The following is a 20,382-nucleotide window of genomic DNA, read 5'->3' on the forward strand; positions in this document are numbered from 1 at the left end:
AGGGATACATAAGGATAGAATTCCATAGCATGGCCGTCCCACCAGATTACAAGACAGTCCTGATGGGATGCAATTAGATATGAATGCTACTGGTGGTTGTGTGGTGGTTCTGAAATATGATAAGCTTGCCTGAAGAAGTGCGTTTTCAGGGACCGCATGAAAGTTTGGAGGCTAGAGGAGAGTCTTAGTGTGCGTGGAAGGGCATTCCATAAGGTGGGTGCTGCCCGACAAAAATTCTGCAAGTGTAAGTGGGAGCAAGTAATGAGTGTGGATGAGAGAAGCAGATCTTGTGCAGAGCGGAGAGGTCGGGTGGGGATATATTTTGAGACAAGCAATAAGATATAAGTCGCTGTAGTCAGAGTGATGGCTTTGTATGTAAGTAGAAGTATTTTATATTGAATACGTTAATATACAGGCAACCAATGGAGGGACTGACAAAGCGGATCAGCAGACGATGAATATCTAGCTAGGAAGATCAGCATCACAGCTGCATTCAAAATGGATTGTAGCGGTGAGAGTCTTTTCTTAGGAAGATCGGTAAGGAGACTATTGCAGTAGTCAATGCGTGATATAATGAGTGCATGGATTAGAGTTTTGCAGTGTCTTGTGTAAGGTACGGAAAATTTTGGATATGTTTTTTAGATGCATGTAACAAGATTTATAGAGAAATTGAATGTGAGGAATGAAGGACAGTTCAGAGTTGAGGATGACCCCTAGGCAGCGGCTTGTGGAGTAGGATTGATTGTTGTGTTCTCAACAGTGATAGAGATATCAGGTTGGTAACTACTCTTGGCTGGTGGGAATATAATTAATTCTGTTTTGGAAATTTTGAGATGGCGAGATGACATCCAAGATGAAATGGCAGAAAGGCATTCAGAGACACGGAGCAATACTGATAGTGACAATTCAGGGGAGGATAGATAGATTTGAGTATTATCAGAATACATATGATACTGAAATCCAAAACAGTTAATTAATTTGCCAAGGGAGGAGGTATAGATTGAGATTAGCAGAGGACCTTAGACTGAACCTTGTGGTACTCCAACTGACAGAGGTAGTGAGGAGGAGGTAGAGTCAGAGAAGCGAACACTGAAAGAGTGATCAGATAGGTAGGATGAGAACCAAGAGAGGGCTGTGTTCTGAAGACCTAGGAATTGTAATGTTTGTATGAGAAGAGAGTGGTCGACAGTGTCAAAGGCAGCTGAGAGATCTAGAAGAATAAGAAGTGAGAAATGGCCTTTAGATTTAGTAGTGGCCAGATCATTGACTACTTTACTGTGTTGTCTCTGTGGAGTGTTGAGAGTCAAAGCCTGACTGAAGTGGGTCCAATAAGTTGTAGGAGTTAAGAAAGGATGTGAGGCGAGTGTAGGCAAGTCTCTCCGGTAGCTTGGAGGTGCATGGGAGCTGAGAGATAGGACGGTAGTTAGAGAGACAGTTTGGATCAGAATTGTGTTTTTTTTTAGAATGGAAGTAATAAGTACATGCAGGGCCGGTGCAAGGAGCGCCCCAGGCGAGTCGGGGTGGGGGCACCCCGGTGCCGGGGGCCGTGGTGGTGGTACCTGTGTAAAAAACTTGCGGCGCCGGCGTCCCTGCAGTGGAGTGAATAGAAAATAACTCGCTAGTTATTTTCTATTCACTGCAGGGACCCCGCCGGCCGCCGCCAGCTTTATACACAATGACAGCGCCGCAGGTACCCCCGCGGCACGGACACCCCTGCCCGCTCCAGCACTGCAGGGACGCCGGCACCGAAAGTTTTTTAGACAGTTCGCTAACCCTCCATGCTGGGGGTGAGGGTCGAACTGCCGCCCTCCAGGTGCCGGCGCCCTAGGCAAATGCCTAGAGCTGCCTAGTGGTGGCGCCGGCCCTGAGTACATGCTTGAACAGAGAAGGAAAGATACCAGTAGAGAGAGAGAGGTTACAGATTTTAGTTAAGCTTGGGATAAGCACAGGAGACAGAGCTTTACTGAATTGTAAGGGTATAGGATCAGGAGTAGAGGGAGTGGAATAGGAGGATAAGAAGAGTGTAGATACTTCATGCTCACTTGTGGGGTCGGGAAGTAAGCAAGTCATCCTGGATTTGATCAAGTTTGTCCTTGAAGAAGGAAGCAAGTTCTTGTGCACTGATATTAGCTAGTGGGGAGCGTGAGGGAGGGTAAAGAAGTATCAGCCTTCTGTCTATGTCATGGGGAGCTAGTGTAACAAATGGTGGGTTGGAGGGATACAACACAATGAAAAAGTCAAGAACCGCCAGAGGACTTTATTTAACAACAACCAAGCCAGAAATGTCTTAATAGAGCTAAATCGCTTTCAATGATGTGCTCAAATTTGGAGAAAGGATAGCCCAAGCAGTGATTTAGAGTTTTGTTTTTCTGTTGGAGCCAGAACATAATAGTGTTGACTGCCATCTGTGTAGTGGCGTAACAATGGAACTGCAGCCCAAGCAGTGGCTTGGGGGAGCAGGCAATGTGGGGGGCATGGTCTTGGCAGATTCCAAAGGGTTTGGCCATCCATATGGAATCTGCTGAAAATGTCCTTCCAAAAATGTCCGCCGCCTTGGAGAAGACAGATGATAGAGGTCTTACTGGACAGATGGATAGATGCTAGAGGTCATGCAACCGCTTCATCAGGTGACCATTGCTAATGAACACAATTGGATTGCCCCCATAGATGTACTTTTGCCTTTTTATGTTTCTCCTTACGTGATGAATAGGTAGCAGGCTATTAGATCATTATTCTCAGAGCCTGTGCGCCCTGGTAGAGATTATGGAACCTTTCTGACAGTACATTCTTGTGTACCAATATGCATGCAGTATAACTTGTTTGGCCTCTTGCTGTGCCGTTACTTACCACGACTGCAGATACTCATTACTTTGTGGCCTGCCGCTGCTTCTGGTATTCGCCGCTCAGTCTTTTAGGTTTATAAATCTATTTTTATTTTCAAATTTGCATTCAACCGGTACAGTTAGGAACAGCAATTGCCACAGTTGCCAAATATACCCCCATGTGTACCAGGAAAATGGTTTCTCCCATCTACGGTTATCACTATTAAGGCTTCAAAAAAATATTTCTTTAGCCAGAAATGCATGGGAAAACGCAAGGGGGGTTTCCAGTTGCCCAGAAACCAACCTTCCTCACAGCCTACAAGCAGTGTATTGAGCGGAATGAAGCTGCTGTACTTGCACAGTGGCAGCACATTTTTGGTTCCCATCAAGTCTTGGAGGTAAATCAACAAAAGCTTCTAAATATGAAAGGAGGAGTTGTTGCCCATAGCAACCAATTAGATTCTGTCTATGATTTTCTAGGATGTAATAGAGAAATGGATATGGGCAACATCACCTCTTTTCATCTTTTTAGGTGCCCATTTACTAAGGATCGAGCATATAGGAGGTCATTCTGGTTCATTCAGTCCCCTGCGAATTCGCAACGGGACCGATGGTGAAAGCATGCGCATATTTGCTTCTGTGTGGGTGCCTTTGTCTCCATGGGGCTCACATCGGGGGGGCGTGAAGGGGGTGTGCTGGGGGGGGGGGAGGGGTGCGCTCGCATTAAAAATTGATGATCCAACCAGAATGACCTCCATAATGCGTTCTGGGCATGATCTTACCGCCCATCGCATTGCAATATACGATCCTATCAGTGTAATTCTTCCTGCAGGGACAGAGGGTTCCGAAAGATTTGCCATTCATTAGCGGCTGCTTGTGCTGTGGTCACGCTAGACCTCCCGTCGGCAGATAAGACCTTTGACCTGTAAGGCAGGTGGACGATGTTCTGAGGACAGGGCAGATGCACAAGGATCCGCCAGGAAAGATAGGGTTACAGTCTTCTAAACAACCACTTCTTTCATGCTCGCTAACTCTTGGGCAGTGAAGTCCCCATGTGGGTTCAGAACTATTTATAATGCTTCTAGATCAGAGAAGTCCTCAGTCACTCTATGACTAGGTTGTGTCTCATGAAAATAAACTCAACGCTCGCTGCTGTGCCAATTTGCTGTTCCAGTGTGCAGGAATAGAAGGAAAATAAACACATTTCAGGCCAAGAGGGACAGTCATCCTGACAGCCCAAACCTTTAATTCCCATCCAGAGAAGCCAGCACACAGACTGCCCATGGAGTTCTGATCTTCCCAGAAGGAAGCATAAAATGACAGAGCTAAACTGGAGCCAGCTGTCCTAACCACCACAGGCCCGCTGTGCCCATCTGCTCCCCACATCCTCCTTACCCCCCAGCTACCCTGTCTGGCAGACTGTATACAGCGCCACACATATATACAGTATGCCATGTGACAAGTGATAACAGATACCTGAGGAATCGGTCAGGGACAGGATTCGCGGTATCCGAAAACCAGCTGCAGTGCTGACGGTTCCCCTTTCGCATAGATATGGGGATGTTATTCTGGGAATGCTTATAGTACAACAAACCATGCAGACATAAAGCCTATAGTATAATCTGGTGGAAACATCTGCAATGTACATAAAGAGGCGACAGTCTGTTCCCACCTGGTGTGATGTCACTACAGTCTGTTCCCACCTGGTGTGATGTCACTACAGTCTGTTCCCACCTGGTGTGATGTCACTACCGTCTATTCCCACCTGGTGTGACGTCACTACAGTCTGTTCCCACCTGGTGTGATGTCACTACAGTCTGTTCCCACCTGGTGTGATGTCACTACAGTCTGTTCCCACCTGGTGTGATGTCACTACAGTCTGTTCCCACCTGGTGTGATGTCACTACAGTCTGTTCCCACCTGGTGTGACGTCACTATAGTCTGTTCCCACCTGGTGTGATGTCACTACAGTCTGTTCCCACCTGGTGTGATGTCACTACAGTCTGTTCCCACCTGGTGTGATGTCACTACAGTCTGTTCCCACCTGGTGTGATGTCACTACAGTCTGTTCCCACCTGGTGTGATGTCACTAGTCTGTTCCCACCTGGTGTGATGTCACTACAGTCTGTTCCCACCTGGTGTGATGTCACTACAGTCTGTTCCCACCTGGTGTGATGTCACTAGTCTGTTCCCACCTGGTGTGACGTCACTATAGTCTGTTCCCACCTGGTGTGATGTCACTACAGTCTGTTCCCACCTGGTGTGATGTCACTACAGTCTGTTCCCACCTGGTGTGATGTCACTACAGTCTGTTCCCACCTGGTGTGATGTCACTAGTCTGTTCCCACCTGGTGTGATGTCACTACAGTCTGTTCCCACCTGGTGTGATTTCACTACAGTCTGTTCCCACCTGGTGTGACGTCACTACAGTCTGTTCCCACCTGGTGTGACGTCACTACAGCCTGTTCCCACCTGGTGTGATGTCACTATAGTCTGTTCCCACCTGGTGTGACGTCACTATAGTCTGTTCCCACCTGGTGTGATGTCACTACAGTCTGTTCCCACCTGGTGTGATGTCACTACAGTCTGTTCCCACCTGGTGTGATGTCACTAGTCTGTTCCCACCTGGTGTGATGTCACTACAGTCTGTTCCCACCTGGTGTGATGTCACTACAGTCTGTTCCCACCTGGTGTGACGTCACTATAGTCTGTTCCCACCTGATGTGATGTCACTACAGTCTGTTCCCACCTGGTGTGATGTCACTACAGTCTGTTCACACCTGGTGTGATGTCACTACAGTCTGTTCTCATTTGTTGTGATGTCACTACAGTCTGTTCCCACCTGGTTTGATGTCACTACAGCCTGTTCCCACCTGGTGTGATGTCACTACAGCCTGTTCCCACCTGGTGTGACGTCACTACAGTCTGTTCCCACCTGGTGTGACATCACTACAGTCTGTTCCCACCTGGTGTGATGTCACTACAGTCTGTTCCCACCTGGTGTGACGTCACTACAGTCTGTTCCCACCTGGTGTGACGTCACTACAGTCTGTTCCCACCTGGTGTGACGTCACTGCAGTCTGTTCCCACCTGGTGTGACGTCACTGCAGTCTGTTTCCACCTGGTGTGATGTCACTGCAGACTGTTCCCACCTGGTGTGATGTCACTGCAGTCTGTTCCCACCTGGTGTGATGTCACTGCAGTCTGTTCCCACCTGGTGTGATGTCACTGCAGACTGTTCCCACCACCTGGTGTGATGTCACTACAGTCTGTTCCCACCTGGTGTGACGTCACTACAGTCTGTTCCCACCTGGTGTGACGTCACTACAGCCTGTTCCCACCTGGTGTGACGCCACTACAGCCTGTTCCCACCTGGTGTGATGTCACTACCTAGACTCCACGTGGCTGTCTCTGTGTCAGTGAAGTCAGGGTAATACAGGTTGCGTCTGTTGCAGAGAACATTCAACCATAACCCCAAAAACCACTTTGCGCTAAAGACCTGTCAGCTTTCAGTCTTACTATACAATATTACACAGCATTGTGATCTTGCCAGCCCTGTACACAATGACCTGCTATATGAAATGAAGTGTCACAGGTCCCACTGGATCTATGACTGTGCTGACTCCCAGAAGCAACGATCCATTGAGGTTTCAGAGATTTCTTACCTGACGCTGCGCAGAGACGTGACGACTCCTATAACGACATGCACTAAAACAGCAACAGAAATGCTGCAACATAGAATGTCTCAGTAACGCCCGCATCGTGTGCTGCCATCAGCGCATTCCATCCTTCATGAAGATGGACAGATAACATTCTATTATAGAAGAGATTTATCAAGATCTCCATTACAGTAAGTCACAGAAGGTAATGCGCTACCTCTGCAGCTGTTGTGCATCTGGCACATCACTGAAGGTCGACACATTAAATAGGTGGACCTGGCTATAGTCGACAGGGTTGGAAGGTCGACACAAGTTTTGTTGCGAATGCCGACATAGTCGACACGGACACGTCTAAGTGTGCTGCGTCCCCTCGCATGGCTCACTGCACTCTCCATGCTTTGGGCACGGTGCCCCACTGCGCTCAGCACACTATTATATTCTCCCTCCACGCCGTTGTTTATGGTAGGGTATGTAATACCGCCTGTCGGCACATGTCGGCTAAAAAAAAAAAACTTTTGACTGTCATTGACATTATCATCTTAATGCTTGTGTTGACCTTCCAACCCTGTCGACCATAGCCATGTCAATCTATTTCAGGCGTCGATGTTAAGCCCTGGCAACCTTCAGTTGTCGACATGGCTTATGTCAACGGAAGAAGGTAAGACAACACTGGACCACCAGGAATGTTTGTCAACATTTAATCATGTCGACAAGGTCACTGTCGACCAATCCTACCCAACCAATGTAAATGTAGGTCTGATAACAAGCAAACAACAGAATCACACAGGACTCGCACGCTGAAGCCGGTGATTACTGTATCTGAATATGTAATAATACATCTGGATTATTCGGGGTCAGGAGGTCTGTAAACGCCTAATGTCTGCTGAATTCTGCTTGAACCAGCTGAAATACGTTTACCACAAACCCTGATGGTAAGTCAATCTCCGGGTAGCCGAAATTCATTATAATTAAGACTAACCAAGATATGCAGCCCTCTTTCATCCACAATAATAATAAGTTCCCTCCAGGAGACCCTGTAACTGACAGCGGTGACTGAGGGACAGACATCTGGCATAAGCTGACTGTGCTCAGGAGGCGGATGTGACAATGACGCCATGTGAGGGCCACAGGCTGAGCGGCAGACAAAATTCATTCACACGACTTATTGCAGTGGCCAAAGGACCAGATTCAGGACAGCAAAAGAGCAAGTCAGGAACACACCAGGGGGGCGATTCCAGTTTTCTCAGTCCCTGGCGTATGTGCACTGGGGACTGATGTTTAGACTCTGCGCATGCGTATGTTATAAGAACACCTACCTGTCTACACACTCAGCTCTAGTAAGAACACTTACCTGTCTACTCGCTCAGCTCTAGTAAGAACACCTACCTGTCTACACACTCAGCTCTAGTAAGAACACCTACCTGTCTACACACTCAGCTCTAGTAAGAACACCTACCTGTCTACACACTCAGCTCTAGTAAGAACACCTACCTGTCTACACACTCAGCTCTAGTAAGAACACCTACCTGTCTACACATTCAGCTCTAGTAAGAACACCTAGCTGTCTACTCGCTCAGCTCTAGTAAGAACAACTACCTGTCTACACACTCAGCTCTAGTAAGAACACCTACCTGTCTACACACTCAGCTCTAGTAAGAACATCTACCTGTCTACTCGCTCAGCTCTAGTAAGAACATCTACCTGTCTACACACTCAGCTCTAGTAAGAACACCTACCTGTCTTCTCGCTCAGCTCTAGTAAGAACACCTACCTGTATACTCGCTCACCTCTAGTAAGAACACCTACCTGTATACTCACTCAGCTCTAGTAAGAACACCTACCTGTCTACACACTCAGCTCTAGTAAGAACACCTACCTGTCTACTCGCTCAGCTCTAGTAAGAACACCTACCTGTCTACTCGCTCAGCTCTAGTAAGAACACCTACCTGTCTACTCGCTCAGCTCTAGTAAGAACACCTACCTGTCTACTCGCTCAGCTCTAGTAAGAACACCTACCTGTCTACACACTCAGCTCTAGTAAGAACACCTACCTGTCTACTCGCTCAGCTCTAGTAAGAACACCTACCTGTCTACTCGCTCAGCTCTAGTAAGAACACCTACCTGTCTACTCGCTCAGCTCTAGTAAGAACACCTACCTGTCTACTCGCTCAGCTCTAGTAAGAACACCTACCTGTCTACACACTCAGCTCTAGTAAGAACACCTACCCGTCTACTCGCTCAGCTCTAGTAAGAACACCTACCCGTCTACTCGCTCAGCTCTAGTAAGAACACCTACCTGTCTACACACTCAGCTCTAGTAAGAACACCTACCTGTCTACTCGCTCAGCTCTAGTAAGAACACCTACCTGTCTACACACTCAGCTCTAGTAAGAACACCTACCTGTCTACTCGCTCAGCTCTAGTAAGAACACCTACCCGTCTACTCGCTCAGCTCTAGTAAGAACACCTACCCGTCTACTCGCTCAGCTCTAGTAAGAACACCTACCCGTCTACTCGCTCAGCTCTAGTAAGAACACCTACCCCACAGCCTACCCACTCTGCTTATCATACAACCAATTCTTATGTCTCCAAGCAGTGTGCCTCCTTCCCATGTGCTTCATGTCTCCAAGCAGTGTGCCTCCTTCCCATGTGCCTCATGTCTCCAAGCAGTGTGCCTCCTTCCCATGTGCTTCATGTCTCCAAGCAGTGTGCCTCCTTCCCATGCCATAGACACCCATGCACTTCCTAACCTCTCCTATCATGTGGTGGTAACATTTTCTACATACTTTCCAAATTATTTTCTCAGCTACAAGTTACAGCTCGGCAAACTGCATCCTAATTACAGGGGAATTTAGCAATACAAACTGTAACATTACTGTCATTGGGATTATTTGTGCAAACAACCAAAGATGTTCAAGGGAAGTATGGGAGGAGGCTGTTACGCATGCCGGGAAGGACAGCACCGGAGCAAGGGAATAGAGATGGCAAGTTAGGACGAGCTGGATAATACCAGCCTGTGACAGCTATAGGGAATGTTATTTCATAGATAAGGCTTAAAGCACCGGCTGGATGTGCTGTGCGATGGCATGTGCACGTCCCAACTGCAGGTGCAGTGACATCAGCTTCTGCCTGTAGCACAGAGCTCAGGGAACACAGGAATAGTCTACAGTAACTGTACACTTGTGCACAACACGCAGTGACAGGAAACAATGCAGTGCACAACACGCAGCGACAGGAGACAATGCAGTGCACAACACGCAGCGACAGGAGACAATGCAGTGCACAACACGCAGCGACAGGAGACAATGCAGTGCACAACACGCAGTGACAGGATACAGGGGTTTTACTTCAAAGTGAGATCTATATTGCAGTGTAAAAATAAAGCAGTCAGTATTTACCGGCACAGAAACAAAATAACTCATCCAAATTTAATTCTCTATGCACATTTTACATCTGCCCCACCTGCAGTGCACATGGTTTTGTCCATCTAAGAAGGATTTTGTCAGAAAGAGTGAACTAGAATAAGGCCCACAGTGCCAGGAGACAATGCAGTGCACAACACACAGTGATGGGAGAAAATGCAGTGCACAACACACAGCCAGAGGAGACAATGCAGTGCACAACACACAGCCAGAGGAGACAATGCAGTGCACAACACGCAGCGACAGGAGACAATGCAGTGCACAACACACAGCAACAATGCAAAGCACAACATCACAACACAGCAGCAAGAGACAATGCAGTGCACAGCACAACACGCAGCAGGAGACAATGCAGTGCACAGCACCAGCAGACAATGCAGTGCACAACACACAACAACAGGAGACAATGCAGTACAGTGCACAACACACAGCAACAGGAGACAATGCAGTGCACTACACACAGCAGCAGGAGACAATGCAGTAAACGTTACACAGCAACAAGAGACAATGCAGTGCACAACACACAGCAGGAGACAATGCAGTGCAAAAAAAAACAGACGCAGGAGACGTGCAATGCACAGCACAACACGCAGCAGGAGACAATGCAGTGCACAGCAACAGGAGACAATGCAGTGCACAACACACAGCAGCAGTAGACAATGCAGTGCTGTACACAACACACAGCAGCAGGAGACAATGCAGTGCACAGCACACAGCAGCAGGAGACAATGCAGTGCACGGTACACAGCAACAAGAGACAATGCAGTGCACAACACACAGCAGCAGGAGACAATGCAGTGCACAACACACAGCAGCAGGAGACAATGCAGTGCACAGCACAACACGCAGCAGGAGACAATGCAGTGCACAGCACACAGCAGCAGGAGGCAGTGCAGTGCATAACACACAGCAGCAGGAGACAATGCAGTGCACAACACACATCCGCAGGAGACAATGCAGTGCAGTGCACAACACACAGCAGGAGACAATGCAGTGCACAGCACACAGCAACAGTAGGGAAATTGAATAGTGATGGCTCATAATCAATCATCCTACATGAATTGGGAGATGTGGAATCACTGAGTTTCTGCACCCTGGAAATGTGAGTATGTTCCCCCCCCCCCCCCTTGCTGATCTCATGTACCCGCACCTATATTTGTTGTCATAGGTGTTTACAGCAAAGTTTCCTGAATCTGGGACAGAACCTATTTGCCTTCCTCTTGTGTAACTCTGTCTCAGATGTCCATATTGCTTCATTATAATCCCTGTTAAGCTGACAAAGCTGCAGATTACTGTCTCCCCCCTACTGCGGGATTCTAAACGCAGATGGATCTCACATCAAAGTCTATCATTTGCTGGCAAGGTAACAGAATTACCCCCTCCTGCCCCCACGGCGTGCGTGCTCTTACCTCCATTCTTTCCAATTGTCCTGAAACATCTCCAAAAGAGCCGCAGAAAGGACACTCGGTTGTGTGGTGTGCACTGTACAAAGGAGAACTCCCGGAACAGGACGTGTGTCCCCTGAGATACACTGGTGAAGCTGTGGGGGGAGAGGGAGAGCAGGGTTATTTCCAGGGCACCTTCCTCTGCTGGGCTACAATATCATGGTGGTCATAGAGATGCCAGAATATTACAGTGGTGATGTCACAACTTCATAGAGTGACAAATATTTGCAAACACTGGGGGTATTTACTAAGATGGAAGTTCTATTTCACATGGGATGTTGCTAACCAATCAGAATCTATTTATTGCTTTAGCACCTTGTAGTATGTAGAAGATAATAGATAGTATCTGACTGGTTTCCCATAGCAGCATCCCATGTGAAAGACTTAATAAATGGCTGTGTGAATGCTCAACATTAGGATGAGCAAAGGACCACAAGGACACGGTGCACATAACAGCATCACCAGGATACATGGAGGATGAGTAGCAGTACAATCAGCCAAGCATCTAATCAGACAAGTGACTGTGGGGTAGATGTATGAAGCGGTGATAAGGGAGAAGTGATAAAGTGCCTGGTATATTATCACTGGCCAATCAGCTTCTGACTGTCCCTTTTTAAACCCAGCCTGTAATACCCCTTTTACACCGCCGAAAAATCCGTGTCAGCGGCGGGTCAGACCCGGATCTTCAGCGGTGTAAATCCCTAACGCCGTGTCCCTTTACACGGGACTTCTACCCAGGTCCTGACCTGGGTAGAACACGGCTAGGACCTGGGTAGAGGGCGGTGTAAATGGGAATGCCGGGTCGGATTTACATGAATGGGGAACGTCCAACCTGCGGACCGCAGCGTCCGCAGGTTGGACGGGTTGTCAGCCTGACAGTCACTGACAGCCGGCGCTGCTGTCTGCTATACCCTGCAGACAGCAGCAGCAGCGGCGGGGGAGGGAGGTGAACGGATGCCTGTGTGCGGCATCCATTCACCTCCTGTGCGACGGCGGGGGGAGTGTGCGCGGGGACTGGGGGCAGCCTAGCAGCTTACCTTAGTGCTGGGCTGCCCCCAGCAGCGTTCCGGTCCGGCGGCGGCACGCGGCGGCGATTGGCGCTTGGAGTTGACATCGCGCTGTCATCTCCAAGCTCCGGGGGGGGGGGGGGCGGGCGCGGGTCGGGCTGTCCGCCCGGTGTAAATGGCACTAAACGCCGGGTCGCACCCGGCTTGAACCTGGGTCTAAAAAAGCCGGGTGCGACCCGGCATTTTGGTGTAAAAGGGGTGTAACTTAACAGTCAGGAGCTGATTGGGGCCCACTGCTTTTCCCAGTCATACTTTGCCTCGCCCTGCCTCCGTCTGCCACTCCCTGTCACCTTCTGCCTCTCCCTGTCACCCGCTGTCCCCCTCTGCCTCTCCCTGTCACCGTCTGCCTCTCCCTGTCATCCTCTGCCACTCCCTGTCACCTTCTGCCTCTCCCTGTCACCCGCTGTCCCCCTCTGCCTCTCCCTGTCACCCTCTGCATCTCCGTCACCCGCTGTCACCCTCTCACTGTCTGCCTCTCCCTGTAACCCTCTGCCTCTCAGTCACCCGCTGTCTCCCTCTGCCTCTCCCCGTCACACTCTGCTTCCCCGTCACACTCTGCCTCTCCCTGTCATCCTCTGCCTCTCCCTGTAACCCTCCGCCTCTCCCAGTAACCCTCTGCCTCTCCCTGTAACCCTCTGCCTCTCCGTCACCCGCGGTCTCCCTCTGCCTCTCCCTGTCAAACTCTGCCTCCCCGTTACCCGCTGTCTCCCTCTGCCTCTCCCTGTCTCCCTCTGCCTCTCCCTGTCACCCGCTGCCTCCCTCTGCCTCTCCCTGTCACCCGCTGTCTTCCTCTGCCTCCCTCTGCCTCTCCCTGTCACCCTCTGTCTTGCCCTGTCACCCGCTGTCTCCCGCTGTCACCCCCTGCCTCTCCCTGTCATCTTCTGCCTCTCCTTGTCATCTTCTACCTCTCCCTGTCCTCTTCTACCTACTGTAACAGTGTAATGTGGGCTAGGTGACATGAGGGAGATTGCTAGACTAATGAGGGAGAAAGGGAGATTGCTGCTATGTCAGGGGGTCTCATGCAGAATGCAGGAGGGGAGGTTACTATGATGTAACAGTGTAATGTGGGCTAGGTGACATGAGGGAGATTGCTATTATTTCAGGGAGTATCCTGCAGAATGCAGGAGGGGAGGTAACTATGATGTAACAGTGTAATGTGGGCTAGGTGACATGAGGGAGATTGCTAGACTAATGGGGGAGAGAGGGAGATTGCTGTTATGTCAGGGAGTCTCCTGCAGAATGCAGGAGGGTAGGCAGCTATGCATATACACTGAACATTAATATTTTATGCAATTCCATCTGCAAAGATCCTAAACTCCCAGCAGACGAGAGTGACCAAATCATCCACTTAGTTGCAGATTAATGGCGGAGTCTTAGGGGCTGATTCATCAGTAGACGGATTTGCATACTGCACACTTTGCAAATCCATCCACTGTAAATTTCAATGCAGACGGAGAGGTCAGACACCTCCTTACTGCACTCGTGATCCCCTCGCTGCGACTGAGATTGAAGCCTGGGATCAACATCGCGACCAATTGTCTTGATGTTTCCCGCAGATGACCAGCTGAGTAAAGCTTCAGATTATTTAGGGGGTCATTCAGACCTGATTGCACGCCCGCAAATTCGCACTTCCAGTTTTAAGTTAAGCCGCCGCTCCACTAGAGGGAAATCCCGCCTTGCAAATTAACGTGATCAGTGCGCAAACGGATGTGTACGGCTACAAACCTATTCAGAGATGATCAAATATGTCCAAAACCCACCATAATGTAACAAGCTCACCGTCCAATGACTTTTAAACTGGGAACAAGTCATCGCAGGTTTAGAGGAGTCAGAGTCTTACTTGGCAGCTGCCATGGAAAAAGGTATATCCGGCCTTTAGGGGCGGGATGTAATAAAGGGAAAATGCAGTAAAACGGGGGTTTTACCGCATTTTCCTATGTACCATTACCGTCCGCCCCGTCTCCGCCGGGCAGGGTATTGCCACCTCTGGGTGGCGATACCCTATAGAAGCCAATGGGCTTCTATCGCCGCCCGCTGTCCGCGTGACCCCCCTCCTGTCCTCCATCGATCTCCTCCTCCCACAGCAGGTGTCACAGCCGGGAGGACATTCGGCTGCAGGGGGGAGGAGGAGAGGCAGGGGGACACTGACAGCCGCCAGGATGTGATGGAGGCCCCCGCACACCACATTACAGGTATCGCGGGAGTCTCCGTCACCGCAACCCGATGCTAGCCACATATGTTAGTACATATGCGGTAGCATCGCGGCGGCTGGGCGGCGATGTATATTAATACATCCCGCCCTAGCTGACGTCACACACCCTCCCCTAAAGCGCTCAGGCACACTTATAGTTTTCCCAGACACACCAGAGTTTTCCTAGGCACCCCGACATCTTTCTTAGCACCTCCCACTAAACGTCCCCGGTTTTCACTGACTCCTACTGCCTGCCAATCAGGAATAGTAAAGGTTGCAGGATTTCATTGCAGCACGGCTTTGCACATGCGTACTGCAAGCTGTATACAGTCTATCCATAACCGTCCACTGTGCGAATTCGCAGACGAGCAATCAGGTCTGAATTACACCGTTAGACTAACAATGGCAGGCAGTACACATCTAGAGATGCAAATCCTGTCCTCACCATTACTTGAAAATGGGGGGGAGAGCGCCACCCCACAATTCCAGAAACGCTGGCCATCCTCATACCGCCCCCGAACAGGGGACTGTGCGCTATCACTTAGGACCCCTTCTGCACATGTGCAGAACCGGGCCTGCACACATTCCTGATAACCGTGGTTCTGCATGGGCACTGAAGCAGTAACCTAACCTGAATCGGGCCCTCAGTACACAATGCTCAGGTATCCAGTGTCTGATCTGTGCAAGGGACAGGGGTGGAAGTCTTTTATTAATTCTGCACAACTGGCAAACCCAGGAGCTAACCGATTATCACTATGGGTGCTTGTGGTATACAATTCCGAAAACCTGCATTGCTGAGGACACACGGATATACGGCACATTGTGGTAGGGCGGACATGAAATAAAAGCCGTGTATGTACAGCGTGCCCTGTGCAGCTGCCCGTGCCCCAGGCAGAGGAACACCATTCAATGACTTCCATTGTCTACGGTTGTTTTAAAATTAGGTGTGGGCACTCTGCCAGGGCAAAAGAAACGTTTAAGCAATCACAGGAACCTGAAGACATGCCGAATAAAAAGGTCATGGGATGCCAGGTACCACCCTACTAAAACCCCTTCTTCAATTCAGTGCCAAGACAACAAGTCTTGACGAAATCACCGACTAAGAAATGAGCGTCCTATTCACAAATTTCCCTTAAGAAGGAACAAAGAAGGTGGAATCACAGTAAATCATCAGAAGACGGAAAGAAAACAAGGAAGCCACAATTCCACAACAATCAGAGACCGCTCGGAAAGGACCAACTACAGACCGAGACTCGACACAATACTAAAGAGAGAATGGAAGGATGAACATCAGCAAACATCATCGCCAGTTACTTATAAAGCTAGAGGCCCTAATTTATCACAATACGAATATTAATGTCGATGTGATCAATTATTTACTCCTAGATTTGGGAGAATTGCACTACAAGCTAATAGCTACACAGAACACGATAAGTTAAGTTCTCACTCTTGAAACTGGAGGGAGGTAGGTTCAGGGGAAATGTTAGAAAAAAATGACTTCACAGAAAGGGTAGTGGATAAGTGGAATAGCCTCCCATCAGAGCTGGGAGAGGCGAAGACAGTAGAACAATTTAAACATGCTTGGGACAGGCATATGAATATCCTTACAAAGAAATGAGGATCAAAAAGGGTTGAGATTACCTGAAGGGTAAAAAAGGGGGCAGACTAGATGGGCCAAATGGTTATTATCTGCCGTCACATTCTATGTTTCTTCCTGGTTCAGGTTCAGAATGCGTATTACTCATAAAAGCGGCCATCAGCCAGCCAATGCGTCAGTGGCGGCAGACAGGGAAACGGAGCCTCTCCGGTAAATTTAGTAAAACAGTAGCTCCGATGAGCACTGTCCCTCCCAGCGGCGAAACATCAAACACCAAATTTGGCTCAGTGTATGCGGTGCATACAGACATACAGTATATTGCCGTGGTGCCATGGTGAATAATATTTATACAGGTTGACCACCGATTTTCTGGCCCCTGACGGTCCGGCACTTCTGTTATACTCTGGACACATCAGGTGTTGGGGGGGAGATATGATTTGGATGGTTGTTAGATTTAGAAGTGACTGCGGAAGTTCGGTGTCAGCAGGAGAGTTAGTGAGGCAGAGGAGGGCAGTGGGCCTGCAGGGGCTGAGATGCGCAGCAGGGGGAGACATTGTGTGTGTACATGTGGTCTTGAAATTCATCTAGTGATTCTCTGGGCCCCATTTACTAAGGATCATATGCGATGATGGTGCCCAGGATCACAATGCAATATGCTGTCCCATCGGCGGATTTACCATAGATCAGAGAAAAAATTCCGTCCCTGGATATCCAGCATGCGAAGGTAAATTGGGCGAGCAGTAGAGATCGCAGCAGGTACCGGAGATTCCTTCTGTGGTCCTTCCATGATACATGCTGGAAATTACTTATGGGGTAATTCATTACCACTCGCTAAGCACCGGCCGAATGCCCCCTCACTGCCGAATCCCCTTGTACGAGAACACATCCCCACGCATGCAGGAGAAATCATGAACAGACTTTTATTTCCAAGCGTTAGGATGAAGACTGGGCGGGCTGCTGACACCCATAAAAGTTCCCCTGGGCGGGCCCTGTGTCCTCCCCCTGCAGCGAATACACTGGCGACTGTGTAACTTGCTGAAGCCGTTCGTTGTCAAGGTATGAGCCTGCGCGAAGCCTGACCATCGGGGCTGCGGACGAATTTGGATTGCTATGATCGTTTGTGAATCAGCTCCTTATTATTCGCGGCTAACCCCCCCCCCCCCCCCCCCCCCCCCCCCCCCCCCCGAAACCCCGGGAAATTATCCATAATTATTGTATGATAATGACACCTTTGCTGTTTGAAAAAAAAACCATCAGGTACCTGGTTGCAGAATATGTGTATGTAACGATACGAGGTCACATGATCATACAAATTGCTGTATTATGTCCACAGAACACAAACTGTATCAGTTTACAGCCCTGTAAAGAGCTCTCATAAATCATTGGGTATCCACGGGTCCTTATACTCATCACTCTCAGTGTAACAGGACGTGAGCAACCAGCAGGTGGGACAAGTATCAAGGACACGCCAGAGATACAGAGTGGCACTGTCCTGTATTATATACATAGCGGTCTCTGTGATATAGGTATATGGAAGCACAGGTCAGCACAGCGCAGGACAATAGTGCAATGTAATCCTGATTAGTACACGTTCATTTTGTGCACATTTTCGTTTCAGGCAAAACCACAGAATAGATTCTATTAGTCATGATCATGCACAAGAACTATCCCGGGGCATAATTATCTCCAGCAGTCTTAAGCCACATAAAGTGCACTCAAAGCTGAGCTTATAGGCAGAGCACTGACATAGCAGCTAGTAGCCAAGGGTGTAGGGAGTGCAGCTGCTATGGGGGCCGGAGCTGAGAGGGGCCACCTTCCCTGTCACAGTTACATGTGTTATATACAGGGGTGTAGCTACCATAGGTGCAGGGAGTGCAGCTGCTATGGGGCCCAGAGCTGAGAGGGGCCACCTTCCCTGTCACAGTTACATGTGTTATATACAGGGGTGTAGCTACCATAGGTGCAGGGAGTGCAGCTGCTATGGGGCCCAGAGCTGAGAGGGGCCACCTTCCCTGTCACAGTTACATGTGTTATATACAGGGGCGTAACTACCATAGGTGCAGGGGGTGCAGTTGCTATGGGGCCCGGAGCTGAGTGGGGCCACCTTCCCTGTCACAGTTATGACTGTGCGGATTAACTTTTTCTGTTCGTACATACCGAGCCTGTCAGTGCGTGTGGTGTGTACAGAGCCTGTCAGTGCGTGTGGTGTGTACCGAGCATGTCAGTGCGTGTGGTGTGTACCGAGCCTGTCAGTGCATGTGGTATGTACCGAGCCTGTCAGTGCGTGTGGTGTGTACCGAGCATGTCAGTGCGTGTGGTGTGTACCGAGCCTGTCAGTGCATGTGGTGTGTACCGAGCCTGTCAGTGCGTGTGGTGTGTACCGAGCCTGTCAGTGCGTACCGAGCATGTCAGTGCGTGTGGTGTGTACCGAGCCCGTCAGTGCATGTGGTATGTACCGAGCCTGTCAGTGCATGTGGTATGTACCGAGCCTGTCAGTGCGTGTGGTGTGTACCGAGCCTGTCAGTGCATGTGGTGTGTACCGAGCCTGTCAGTGCATGTGGTGTGTACCGAGCCTGTCAGTGCGTACCGAGCATGTCAGTGCGTGTGGTATGCACAGAGTCTGTCAGTGCATGTAGTATGTACCGAGCCTGTCAGTGCGTGTGGTATGTGCCGAGCCTGTCAGTGCGTGTGGTATGTACTGCAATATTCTATTGCTGCCATACCGTGGTGACCCCTTTGGCCACAATGAGGCCACTGAGAGCTCTTTATCCTCCCCGCCTCTTGTGTATATGCCAGGAAAGGTCAGTAAGTTAAAACTGTCTGTTTCTCCTTTGCCTACAGGGTCCGATGTCACATAGCTCAGCAGAGCTAGAACACAGAGCTTGGAAACAAGAGGATGTCCCTTTGATCAATGCGGCACAGTGGGGTGTGCAGTAACTCAACCACCTATTGTTGTGTGCAAGGGACTGGGCTCTCCCCCCACCTCCAGGTCACACTCTATAAAGAAACAAGAGCTTCTTAAATGTAGGAAGGAAACCGACAGGGACAGAGACAGAATAGATGGTGTTGGTGGGGGTTCATAGAGCCTGGGAGCCTTTGAGTTACTTAGCACTGGTTTGGCAGGCACAGCCTGTCCTGCAACATCTATGCTGTCCTCAGCAGGCCCAGCAGTAGCCAGTCAGTGTAGGGTGACAGTCCTGACAGCTGCTGGAAAAAGACCCAGGAGGAAGAAACTGACGGCTGAGCAAACATAACTTACAGAACTATAATCTGGTAGTAAGGCCGTAACCTGGCACTGGCCCATAATACTGTGTACAGTGTGTATCTCACCTGTTACTCATCGTTCCCCCAGTTACATGAGGCCGTAACCTGGCACTGGCCCGTAATACTGTGCACAGTGTGTATCTCACCTGTTACTCATCATTCCCCCAGTTACATGAGGCCCTAACCTGGCACTGGCCCGTAATACTGTGTACAGTGTGTATCTCACCTGTTACTCATCCTTCCCCCAGTTACATGAGGCCGTAACCTGGCACTGGCCCGTAATACTGTGTACAGTGTGTATCCCACCTGTTACTCATCCTTCCTCCAGTTACATGAGGCCGTAACCTGGCACTGGCCCGTAATACTGTGTACAGTGTGTATCTCACCTGTTACTCATCGTTCCCCCAGTTACAGGAGGCCGTAACCTGGCACTGGCCCGTAATACTGTGCACAGTGTGTATGGTACTTGTTTCCTAGAACGGCCACAATCGTGAGTGATCGTGGCTCTTAATTAAGGGACACGATCCTCACGATGTGGCCGATTTTTTACAATTTTTTCACTTTGATTGACAGAAATCGGGTCGATCGGTCGGTCGCGACCAATTAAAATCGGCCGCGATGCGACCGACCGATTGACCCGATTTTTCCATAGACTTCAATGTTAAAAAAAATTTTAACATTGAAATCGGGAGGATCGCGTCGGTCTTGTGCCATTATAATGGCACAAGATGAGATGGACTTGATTAAGTCCATCTCACATAGGGTAAAATGATAAAAAAGGTGAAATGGCCAAATATGACCCATTTCACATTTTTTATGTGGCCGCCATGACCCCACGATAGACGTCAACCCGAAGCGTGGCGAGCGCAGCGAGCCCGCGAGGGGCGGCGGTGCGCGTCCTCCGACCTTTTCATT

At 49.5% G+C, this 20,382-nt stretch overlaps 1 protein-coding gene across 2 annotated transcripts in view; it reads right to left on the reverse strand.

Annotated features, from left to right (window-relative positions):
- The window catches only part of CSTPP1 (centriolar satellite-associated tubulin polyglutamylase complex regulator 1), a 134,333-nt gene that overhangs the window by 51,376 nt on the left and 62,575 nt on the right, over nucleotides 1-20,382 (reverse strand). For both annotated transcript variants that reach the window (XR_014465465.1, XM_083164453.1), the window contains exon 3: nucleotides 11,313-11,443. Coding sequence is in view for 1 of the 2 variants with exons in the window: in XM_083164453.1 (XP_083020579.1) it covers nucleotides 11,313-11,443 (131 nt within the window). In the remaining variant the exon portion in view is untranslated. The remainder of the gene's footprint in view (nucleotides 1-11,312; nucleotides 11,444-20,382) is intronic.

The sequence above is a fragment of the Crinia signifera genome, chromosome 11 (assembly GCF_055691185.1).
Source record: "Crinia signifera chromosome 11, ASM5569118v1, whole genome shotgun sequence".
NCBI classification, from domain to species: domain Eukaryota; kingdom Metazoa; phylum Chordata; class Amphibia; order Anura; family Myobatrachidae; genus Crinia; species Crinia signifera.